Raw genomic sequence first — 12266 nt, 5'->3', positions numbered from 1 at the left:
GAATTTTTCCCAGGGGAATGTGTACTGAAGTCTGCAATGTACTTTGACAGGCACCAAAAATAAGATGGTTTAATGTGTTTAAACCAGGGATGGATGGACAGTTATGGGATAAATCAAGTGCAGCAAAATGACCCCAGGGTTTGGTGGGAGAGAATTCTGCATGAAGCCATTTTAAAAGGGATTCCAGCTAAGGAGACCACCTGGCTGTTCCCCAAAGGGATCAAGCAGAGGGCTGAACCCTCGGAAGCCCAAGGGCTAAGGGCTAGGGTCTTAAGTGGTTGCCCTAAAACGACTTCATGCATGTCATAGTAGTTGAGTATTGGAGAAGCTCTGCCACCTTCCGCCTCACGACCCAAACGTAGAGGGGTCTAAAAGCTGTCAGAGAGTGGTTAAGGTGGAGGAGATGGAGATATGAAAGGCAGAAAACAAAACAGAAGTGGACTAAGCCACAGGCTTTTAGCCTGAAGCAGGACTGAGTTGGGGAAAAGGAAAAGCTTTAACTTGGAATGAAGTTTGTGTGACCTTCATGAGGTTTTATCCAGGGCAGAAAAAGAAATAGTCTTTAGAGAATTTGAAGGGACTGAGCAATAAAAAATAATTTTCTACTTGTACCTTATTGAACTCTGCTCACTCAGTAAAATGCACATGCCTAAATAACCCAAACCCTGGAAGAAAGAATCCTGATTTACTATATCACATGTTCATTTATTCAATAAATATTTATTGAGCTGCTATATTTATTTAATACCACCTGCTGTATGCCAGGCATTGGTAGTGAAGATACAATAGTATATAGGATGAGCATTTGACATAAGTAGAGAAGTTTTAAAAGTAACTGGGATAATAGTAACATTCTATGTTTTGATAGAGATTTGGGTTACATAGGTGTACGCTTTTGTTAAGACCAGAATTCAGTATTTGGTTATAGTTTTTTTTCTTTGGATGTAAAATATGCATATAATGACATGTACAAGTCTTAAATATATGTTTTCTGAGTTTCAACAAGTGCAACAACTCTGCCTCCCCTCATTGTTGGCAGGTGACCTTGCCTCCTACTTCACTGAGAAAACAAGCTATTAGACAGGCATTCCCTCAACTCTCAGCACTAAATGTATAAATGTACAGGATTTGCAGCTCTGTCTATCTTTTCTTCCTTTTCTTCTGTTATAGTGGACAACATGTCCCTACTTCCTTCCAAGGCCTATTGCTTCCCCTGATTTTTGTATCCCATCCCCTCCAAACTTCTCAGAGGCCTTTGCACTGTTGGATTATTCCTCACATCCTGAACTCTCATCTCAAGGCATGAGCTTGTTTAAGTACTAATGCTGAATTCTCTCGTCAGAATCCTAACACGTGTCATTTTCTCTTCTTGAAACAACTTTCCCACTACTTCTTTACCAATCGTAACCCTCACCTTCCATCCCTACCACGGTAGGACCTATGAACTTCCTTTTTCATGACTCTCATCTCACTTGTAATTACTTGTTCTGTGTATGTCTTGCTCAGAAGACAAACATGGTCTCTCCTCTCACAGTGTCTCATTAACTGCAGTACCTTCAGTATTTCGCACAGTACCGAGCACATTAAATACATTAACTATTGATTGTGGAATGAAATAATTCAAATTTATTCCATATCATCTGTAAAATGTAGTATTTTTAAAATGTCTTCATTTTCTTTATAGATTTTAATTTTTTTCCCTAATAGCTATTGGCACCTTTTTAAGGATTACATTAAGTAAGAAGGACACTGTGATATTTTTGTTATCATTTCTTTTGATTCTATTCTTATAATTTATTTATTTACTTATTTTAGACAGCCACAGAAGCTGTGAAACATTCTTATAATTTAAATAGATGTCTTGTACACAGAAGATTCACAATGAAAACTATTTCATCATCGTAAAAATCCTATAATGTGGAAAGATCCTTGGAATTCCTATATTTAAATTTCCTCAGATTATTCCTCTGAAGAAAGAAGAAAAGCCAAAGTACTGCGGTATTTTTATGACTGCATTATTATTATCTTTTTACTCAAATGAGGTATCTTATGGCTAGAGACCACCAGTGGGGAGACAACCTAAAAATTCAGAGTTCATTTTATCTTTCAATTGTGAAGGATAATGTTCATCTGTCAGTTTACATAATATATTATAACTAACTTAGTTTTTTTGGGCAACCCTAAATTCATTCAGCATTCACTGAATCCCAACTAGGTAAGCAACAGACACTAGGGACCCAACATTACATTCATTGCACATGTATGTAACATTCCAACATACATGTGCATTTTAAATACACATGCATATATTAAATTTGAGGAGGAAGAAGAATTAATAAATAAAACTAAATGAGAGATCTTTATGTATAAATGTTTCTCCTTACAAACTGTTTCTACTGTCAATTTTGATATAAGTCTTGCTGACACAATATAGCTCCTTTCAGCAGGCCAATATACAGTGTAGGTTGAATATCCCTTATCTAAAATGCTTGGGACTAGAAGTGTTTTGGATTTTAAGTTTTTTTTTTTTTTAATTTTAGAATATTTGCATTATACTTACTGGTTGAGCATCTCCAATTGGAAAATCTGAAATCTGAAATGCTCAATGAACATTTCTTTTGAGTGTCAAGTCTGTAATCAAAAAGTTTTGGATTTTAAGGCATTTCAGATTTTGGAGTGTTTGGGATTTCGGATTTTCCAATTAGAGATATTCAACCTGTATCAACATAAGTACAGTTAAGGGCTTTGCAGACCACCCTCATCTTGGAGTCTTATTCAAATAAAACCAGACTAATAACTTTGACTAAATGAAAAGGCAAGTCAGGTCTTTACTGAAGACTCCTGAAGCATGACAAAGTAAATTTCTTAATATTCTCTTTCCCTTTCCCACCTGTGGATCTCCACACCAGTGCCCCAAACAGCAGCCATCTGCACTTTCTTCCTTCACTTAGCTTATACAGTTGTCCATAGGTATCTGCAGGGGGTGTTGGTTCCAGGAACCCTTGTGGATATCAAAATCCACGAGTGCAAAATCCAGTCCTTTATATAAAATGGCTTAATATTTGCATATAACCTATGCACATCCTCCTATTAATATTTTAGATCATCTCTAAATTACTTATAATATCCAATACAATGTAAATGCTATCCAAATAGTTGTTATACTGTATTATTTTTAATTTGTATTGTATTGTTGTAATGTTACTTTTTATTGTTTTTTTTTCCCCAAATGTTTTCCATCCGCCCTTGGTTGAATCTGGAATGCAGCATGCGTGGACACAGAGGGCTGACAGTACAGCTTTTTATATTTCTTCCTCATCCAGGAGCTGACTAGCAAGCAAGAACTCTTCAGGGAGGGTGTGGGTGTTGGAGGGTGTGCATAAGGAGATGCCCAGAGAGAATCTGCCATGCTAAAGAAGTGTCCAGTTTCAAGGCAGTTTCTGCCTTCAAGGAGCTAATGATCTGAAGATAAAAGGAACAATCAATAAGTACAGTGGGGAAAGCAACATACCGGCCTATATAATTACCTGTCGGGTGGTGTTATACAGATCCTGGGTAAAATGAGGGGTCCTGAGGGGGCCAAGGTGAGCCTAGAGGTGGGCCTGGACCCGGACAATGAATTAAGTAATCAATAAGTATTTGTGGAGCTTCCTAACGGAGCTTTTTCCAGGCATTCTGTCTGCGCATTTTATATATGCATTTTTTTTTCTGGGGCAAGACTCCATTATTTTTATCGTATTCTCATTCCTTTATAGCCATGACTCCCTTTATCTGAGTAACATAAGGAAGGAGCATATGTACAGTGGGCAGCTAAAAGCTCTTCCCACATCACTAAGAGGTGGTTTCGGATCCTGAAAAGGTCTCTGAGGTCCCGGGGGTCCTGGGTCCCAAGCGGCCGGATACTCGCCCAGTTTAACGTGGAGTGTGGCTCGGGGCACCTGCTCCCGGGCACTCCCACCTGGCCTCAGCCTCTAGGCCACCCTGGGTTCCTCCTACCCTCGCTCAGGCCATTTGCCGTCACTCCGCCCACTGCCCCTCCGTGCCTCCTCCCTCTTCCTTTCCCTTCTGTGCGCCTCCATTTCCGACTACGCCTCTCGCCTATTCGGGCTCTCCCCGGCTTCCGTCCCAGATGATCCCTCCCCGCGGCTGCCACCGCCTCCTCCATCTCCCGGAGCTGGAGCCTCCTCGTCGGCCAGTGGCGTAGCCAACTCGGCGTTGCGACCAGCTAGATAGGGGCGGAGGTCCAGAACCCAATCTGGACCCGAGCGGGGGGCCATGGAGAAAGCGGCCCGAGGCGCCTTCTACACCAACTAGCGCGGGCCCGCTGCGGCTGGAGGCGCCATGGACCGAGCCCCTGCAGACCAGGTACGCGGGCTCGGGTAGGGCCGGTCGGTCTGGGGCTTGGGGGTCGCCGCTTCCTCCCAGGCCGGGCCCAGGTCTCCGAGCGTGGGACTCGGGCAGCCAGAGCCCTCGGGTTCCTGCGGTCGGAGACCTGCCACCCCCCACCCCTTGCCCGGGAGCCTGACTGCACCCCGCTCTCCTGCATTGTTCCAGCTGCTGCCTTGGGCTTGGGGGCTTCTCCAGCCCTGTTTACCTCTCGGACTGGGAGCTCTCCATTGCCTCTCTTCCCCTGCTTGTTGAAAAGGGCCAGAAGGCTCCAAGTTGTCCGTGCTGAACCGAGAGGAGGGCCTGTAACTTCCAGCAGATCTTTCCCCTCCCCCCATTCCTTCCAGTTCTGGAATGTGTTTTCAAGGTGGAAAGGCGTTTTGAAGGCTTCTCACCCAGAAAGACCGTCAGAGAATGTGTGATAACTACAGATGAAGGAGAATCATGAGCCTTTCAGATCTGCGTACAGTTGAGCATTGTTTTTGCAGTGGCGTTCCTTTTAAGAAGTAATACCACGATTTCCCCTTGTCTTGTTTGTCCAATTATTTTGCAAAAATTGTAGTTAATGTTTTTTAAGAATTGAGCTTATATTTTAAGGGCGTAAGAGCATGAGTTCATTTCCGAGCCCGTTTTCATATTTGCGGAGTAGTCCTATTAGTGTTCTGTTTTGTTTTTCGTTGCATCAGTTTCTTGATTGTCCATATTAGTAAGTGCTGGGAGGCAGGGATAATGACGACATAAAAAAATATCTAAAATAATAGTTTTTTTCCCCAGTACTTACCACTCTTAAGATCTCTACGAAATAATTTCAAGTCAAAGTTTATTCACTCTCTGTTCCCCTCTTTGAAGGGCTTGCACAGTAATGCATTAAGCAAATAGATGAAAACAGAAGAAAGTTTAGTAATTTTTGCCAATTAAATTTACAGATGGGTAATTAGCACCTGATTAAATGAGATAAGATTTCCCAAATTCCTGTATATGTCCATATTTAGTTGGAGCTGGTTTTGATTTTGAAATCCGACTCTTTGCAGGCAAAGCACAGCTTCCTAGTTGTGTATTTGATTTTACACAAGCTTTAATTAAAAAAAAAAGCTTTAGGTAACTATAACTCTGAAAACACAAATGAGTTTTATAAAACAGTACATGTAATTACTAAAGCAAAAATGATGTGGAGCCTTTTGGCCAATACACATAGGCTTTCCTGTGACCCAGAGTATTCTGTATGCAGCCTATATCGAATTTAATTAAAAAAAAAAAAACTTCTGAAGGTATCTATCAAAAATACCTGAGATTTCAAAGCCTGACAAATAAATAGGAATTTTTTTTGAATCATTTCCTTGTATGTGCGTTACTGCTAATGAAGGGGTTCAACATTTTGGTCCTTCACCATGATGCCAGAACTGTAACCAGTAATGCTACCATATGTATACTTATGGTTCCTTTCATCCTAGAGGAAATGTAATTAACTATTTAGATGGTAACATTTAGCATAGTTATTTGTGTGTGATTATCTTAGCAGCAAGTACTATGAGCAAATTATTTAAACTAGAGAGCCTCTTCCTCTTTCATGCCGTCTTTCCAAAGTCAACAACCTATTAAAACCTTGTAGAAATTTGAGAACTAGAAAAAATCATGAAAAAGGATTTTTTGTTGAGATTTTTTTTCTTCTAGTACCTTCTGCCTGTTCCCCCGCCTTAACCCTAAATGAAAGAATAACTTGAAACTCTTTCACTCTCCGATGCACTCAGAAAAGAGATCCAGAAAAGTGATGTGACTTTGCCTAGTTAATGCGTAGGCAGCTAATTCAGGGGTGCATGGATGACCTGGAAGGAGCGTGCTTCATTTTATATATGCGTTTTTCTGGGGCAAGACTCCATTATTTTTATCATATTCTCAAAGGAAGGCTAAGAACCATTAACTTAATGGTAGATTAGGGACTGAGATTTCTCAACTTCGTAGACTTCTTGATTCTTTCCAGTATACCATAATGTAATGGCTGTGCTGAATTTCTATTTTTTCTTCACAAAGGGTTTGTTTTTTCCTTTTAAACCAGTATTGACTTATATTCAGAATTTCTAGAAATGCCTACAGCATTAAAACTTACTCATTATAGTATTGTACTGGTTAGGAATTCATACAAGTTTGATTTTTAAAAACTGCTACTTAATACAGAAGACCTTTTGCATTTCATCTTAATTAAATCCTTGGGGTATTTAACAAGTGTAACTTAAAAAAAAAAATCTAACTTTTTTTGGTTGAAGGCATTCATTTTGGTGTTCTTGGAAATTACCTCTTTTTTATATATTAAATCTTTTTATAAAAAAGATAAATTTTGTGTATGTTAATCAAAATTTTACAAAGTAAGTTACTGGGAATACAGTAACTGGATAATCTTAATTGCAATAATGATTATTTGAAAGAGTGTTATAACCAGAAGAGAATCTTAGGAGTATCTCTTTCAGCATTCTCTTTTACAAAGTATTCTCTGTATTTAATCAAAACAAGTAGCTTAATTTTAACTGCCAGAATTAGATGGTTTAAGAACAGCTATTGGTGTAATGCATTTTTTCCTTACAAACAAAAGCTTGTGTAAAGGGATGTGAAGAATAAATCATGGAGTTCATTTTGTTTATAAGGCTTAGTGTTTCTATTTTTAGGAAATTTAGGACGGTGTTTTGAGATATTTTAAAATAAACAATGGGCTTAGAAGTGACAGAACACTTGAGGTTCACAATTTCTTTTGTGTTATCACAAATAATTTAAATGTTGGCTTAATTTGAGTATATTAGCATTAGATAAGTTCTTTTAAAAGAATTTACAAAGTTATAGGTTATTAATCTCTTTAATTCTTAGAAAAACATGTAATGAATATATATGATTTCATGCAACTGTGCTGTTCAATAAGGATGGAAAATTGTCTGGCTTATTGTTTTCTTTAAATAATTTATAAACATTAAATATCAGTCCTCCAAACTAAATGTATTTTAAATAAGTTACTATAAAGTGTTTATTCTGTAATACTTATAGTTGGCCTTTATATATGGATATAAGTAAATTACCTATCTTATCAGATTTTTGAAACAATATTTTTACAGTCAAAAACAAAGTATAATATATACATTACATGTTCATTTAAAGAAAATACCATTTGGGCATTAAAAAAGACATTTTCAAGCCCTTAGGGCAAAGAATAAGTAAAAAGTAGAATGATACATTATTGAAAAAGTAATAATAAAATATCACATATGAAAACCTATGGGATGTGGCTGAAGCTATACTCTGAGGCAAATGCATAGTCATAAATAACTTCATTATTAAACAGTTTAAAAGCAAAATAAAAATTAAGCATACAAGGCAAAAAATTAGGGGGGAAACCTCATCAAAGGAAGAGAGAAAATAATAAATATAAAAACAGAAATTAATAGACTAGATAAACCAGAAACTAACAAATCTAGAAAGCTGTTTTTTAAAAAAAGTACCATCAGATTTTTAACAATATTAGATTTGGTTTGTTTTAAGAAAAAGAGGAAAATGTATGGATAGCAAAGAAGCGGGCAGAGTCTAAGTTAAATACTTTGATTTTTTCCCCTCGGTATTTCTGGAGTCTTGCAAAACTTACACATGTAACAGCTGCAGTTTGTTTTGGCATGTGGTTTACTTTATTAATAAATATACGCCATTCTAATCAGAAAACAATATATAACCATCAGTTATTTCTTAAGCATTAATAGGGTTTTCCTTCAGAAGATGTTTTATCTTTGGCCATGAGATGTAAAATATCTTAATGTTTGAGATATCGTATTTTTACCATAGCATAGAATGTATGGAGGGTTTCCATGGTCATATTTTTTCTGTGGGTGTGTGGTACATACTCTAGAGTTTCACTGTGGGAGAGTGTCTCATTATGTTCTAACTTCAGTTTTGTTTTTTAAGTGGGTGTCATTTTTTTTCTACTGCTTAATCTGGGAAAATTATTTGCATTCTTCTGGAGGTTTCATCTCTAAGGAGTTTAGTGTACATTCTCTACTGTGTGCTTTGTAGTGTTTGCCCATTTTCTCCAAATCACTCTAGTACAGTGCTCTTTCCAGAATATACGCTCAATGCATATTTGTTCAATTATATAGGCTCTTAATGATCTGAATGCATTTGTCTAATAAATTCTTTTAAACAAGTCTTTATAGTTTCATGCTCTAATAAATTCTTAAGTTTTCTAGATTATTCACATCAGAGGTATTTTATTTATTGGCATTTGCTTTAATATACCCAAAATTAAAAATAAATGTGAAACTGCTTAAATATTTTTTCAAAAACATGTTTCTGGGATTATAGTTTTTTCATTAACTTGGAAAATTCTGAAATTTCTGAAAGGTAATTTTGCTATTAGATAGTTGCTTTTTTCTTAAGTAAATAATAGCACAAGGATTAGACTTTTTTCAGTGTAATTTAGACTTATTGCATATTTATTTTCTTTGTGGAGACAACTGCCTACTATAACATGTCTGATCCCTAAAAAATAGATCTTGGCAAAAGTAGAAAGACTAAAACACAGAAATTCAAACTGAGGAATGATGTATGCAGTAACTAATCTAATTTTTTAAATTTTAAAAATAACATTTTATTGTCCACTATGCAAGACATGTTTCTTAGATTTCTATACTAATATAATTAAAATATTGCCAGAATCTGTTGCTTACTTAACATGTTAACTATATGGGCTTTATTAATTTTATGCATCGTTTGGTATCTTAACATTGCTTTCAAGCCTGCTGCATTTTGATGTATGATACAGAAGGCCCCAAAGTCACAGTAAACAACTTTTGAAACTATACAGAGTTGTAACTATAGGAGAAAGTTCGCCAGTCTGTTCTTACTAGTGACATCTTCTGTTTGTGCAGCTGTTGATTATAGCAGTTTCTCTCTCTCTCTCTCTCTTTTTTTTTTTTTGGTTGCTAAAAACAAAGAGTCATTTCAGTGTTTGTGAGTTTTATTGTTGAACTCTGGTATCTAGAATTGCACTTAGAATAAAACCAATACAAACTTTAATATTTAAAGGTATATACTGTGTATATGTGCAGACATTAGTTATAAATTATGCATGCTACCTTTTCAAACAGTGGGGATGCCTAAGTTTATGAAACTCTTTTTTGTAAAGTACAATGAAATTTGTTGCAACTTTTGACCTGAGCAAAAATTTGAATTTGCTACCAAATTAATTTATGAGTTGGTATTGTTTGGGGGGAGGGGTCGGGGAAAGTGTTATTTTTAAATTATTTATTTATAATTACATTATTATGATTCCTTTTTCTTTTTAGACTGATAATTTGATTTGCCTGTATTTCTTGCTTTAAAACAAAAACCTAATGTCTCCTAGTCCAGATTTATAAAATTGTTCAGTGAGTTCTCCATATGTTTAAAGGGACTTTTTAATTTTTGAAGGAAATAATAAACATTATATTTTTAGTGCAGTTAAAATGGTATTTGAGGTTCCTCTCTTCTTATGCATATGTATGAACTATATAAAGCACGTTTCCATTATCTTTGCATTATTGTTGAAAGTCAGCTAAATCAGCTTTTCTTTTCCTAATTGAGGAAACATTTATTATTTTGATGTATTATGCCTTACGTAAATAAGTTTGGATTCTAATGAATATTAGTGAGTGAAAATTACTAACATATTATTAGTGTGTGAAGGTGCTTTTGCCTTTTGCCTCTCTCTCTCCTTTTTTTTTGAGACAGAGTTCGCTCTGTTGCCCGGGCTAGAGTGCCAAGGTGTCAGCCTAGCTCACAGCAACCTCAAACTCCTGGGCTCAAGCGATCCTTGTGCCTCAGCTTCCCGAGTAGCTGGGACTACAGGCATGTGCCAACATGCCTGGCTAATTTTTTCTATTTTTATTAGAGACGGAGTCTCACTCTTGCTCAGGCTGGTCTTGAACTCCTGAGTTCAGGCAATCCTCCAGCCTCAGCCTCCCAGAATGCTATGATTACAGGTGTGAGCCCCCGCGCCCGGCCACGCCTCTCATGTTAAAATTCAAGGAACCAACTTCACTTCACAAATATTTATAGATATTATTACTACAGTTTATCTACTTCAGATTTGGTTAATGTACAGCTGTAGACGTCAAAGTTAAATTAGGTAGGGAAGAAGGATATTGAATTAATACTGCTATGCAGTTCAGATTTTGTCCCCCCCCCCAACCTTTTTAACAAGCATTTCTGATCTACAGGGTTCTGTTTTTAGAGAACTTAATTTTTCTGAATGAGGGCTGTGTATCGAGCATATCAAATCTTGTGTTTAGATTTTCTTGGATTCCTTACTAAGTACTTTTGTGAGAAACATGCCTGAAATTTATTTTGACAGCTATGCTTTGTGGGAGCTTCTAATGAATATCACCCTAGAGGGTTTTTTGGGAAAAAGTTCTGGTTAGGACCATTGCTTTTAAGGTAATTGTTTTGAATGGTTAAAATGTTGGCTTCCATTTCATTTACTGGTTTTATTAAAAAGTGTTTAATATCTTTTTAGATTATAATATTTATGTGGTTTTTAAATTCTGCCCTTGCAGAATGTGCCTATACATTTTTTTTTATAATTTAAAATGTTAAAATTTGTTGTTAACTACACAGAAAACTATGTAAAACCAATGTACAGCTTAATGAATCATTATAAGGTACACACCTTATGAGTTTTGCCCAATTTGGATATAGAAGTTTGCACGGCACCCCAGAAGCTCTCCAGGTATCTCCTCAATTATAGCTCCCTCTTTCCTAAGAGTAATTCCTATCCTGACTTTTATGGATTGTTTTCACTTTTCTTTATAGTTTTTATCATTCATATATGCATCCCTAAATACTATCTATAGTTTTTTATATGTCTTTTAACTCTCTATAGATTTTTTATAAGAAGAGATACAAAGTAAACTAAAATGGACTACATATTAATGGATTATTTTAGTTTGCTGAGATGTCTGCTGAGAAACTGAAGTTAATTCTTTTTTTTTCCCCAGTTTAACTGAACCAGAAGTTTTTTCTCCTTAAGTATTTTTCATCTTAGACATTTTTCTTCCTTTTAATTTAATGATACAATCTAATTTCCTGAAATAGATAGAAATAGACTATTTTTTAGACTATTCAAATATAATTATCATTTAGAACTCTGATTTTTCCCCTAACAAAATTAATTAAAACCACATTGTTTTCTCTGAAGAGCTACATTTCTTACTACCAACTTTATTTTTAGGCCCTGAGATATGACTTGCTTGTACTCTCAATTGTTTTAACAGCTTTGATAACATAAATGATTTTATTGAAATATAGTAACCTTTGATAAGTTTTTCCTTATTTTATTTGATGGCTTTGTCCAAATAACTTGATCATTCAGTTATTTTACATTGACATTGCTGTTCCTTTTGGATGTCTTGTGAATACTGAGAAGACATCCAGTTACTGTTTGTAAAGGCTGACTCTTCTGTTGTTAAATTGTAAATTTGTATTAAGTTGCTTGCTTTGTTAACATATTTTACTTTCTCTTTGAAGAATGTCAAGCTATCGGCTGAGGTAGAGCCGTTTATTCCCCAGAAGAAGAATCCTGATACATTTATGATCCCTATGGCTCTCCCAAATGATAATGGAAGTGTTTCTGGTATAGAACCAACTCCAATTCCCAGCTACCTGATTACTTGTTATCCATTTGTGCAGGAAAACCAGTCCAATAGGTAATTTGTTTATTATTTTCTTTTTTTGGGGGGTGTTTAGAAGTTGGCAGAGCACACTTCATTTTAACTTTTAAATGTTAACTATTTCTTTTTTTTTTTTTTGAGACAGTCTCGCTTTTGTTGCCCGGGCTAGAGTGAGTGCCGTGGCGTCAGCCTAGCTCATAGCAACCT

General features: G+C 36.1%; 1 protein-coding gene across 1 annotated transcript in view; it reads left to right on the top strand.

The window, feature by feature from the left end:
* Window positions 1-4096: 4096 nt before the first annotated feature.
* SECISBP2L (SECIS binding protein 2-like) overlaps window positions 4097-12266 on the top strand; it is a 66390-nt gene continuing 58220 nt past the window's right edge. The window contains exons 1-2 of the mRNA XM_012649147.1: window positions 4097-4365; window positions 11917-12095. Coding sequence (XP_012504601.1) covers window positions 4342-4365; window positions 11917-12095 — 203 coding nt within the window. The 5' untranslated portion in view covers window positions 4097-4341. The remainder of the gene's footprint in view (window positions 4366-11916; window positions 12096-12266) is intronic.

The sequence above is a fragment of the Propithecus coquereli genome, unplaced genomic scaffold (assembly GCF_000956105.1).
Source record: "Propithecus coquereli isolate 6110/MARCELLA unplaced genomic scaffold, Pcoq_1.0 Scaffold3, whole genome shotgun sequence".
Taxonomy (NCBI): Eukaryota; Metazoa; Chordata; class Mammalia; order Primates; family Indriidae; genus Propithecus; species Propithecus coquereli.
This window is presented reverse-complemented; position numbering and strand designations above follow the sequence as displayed.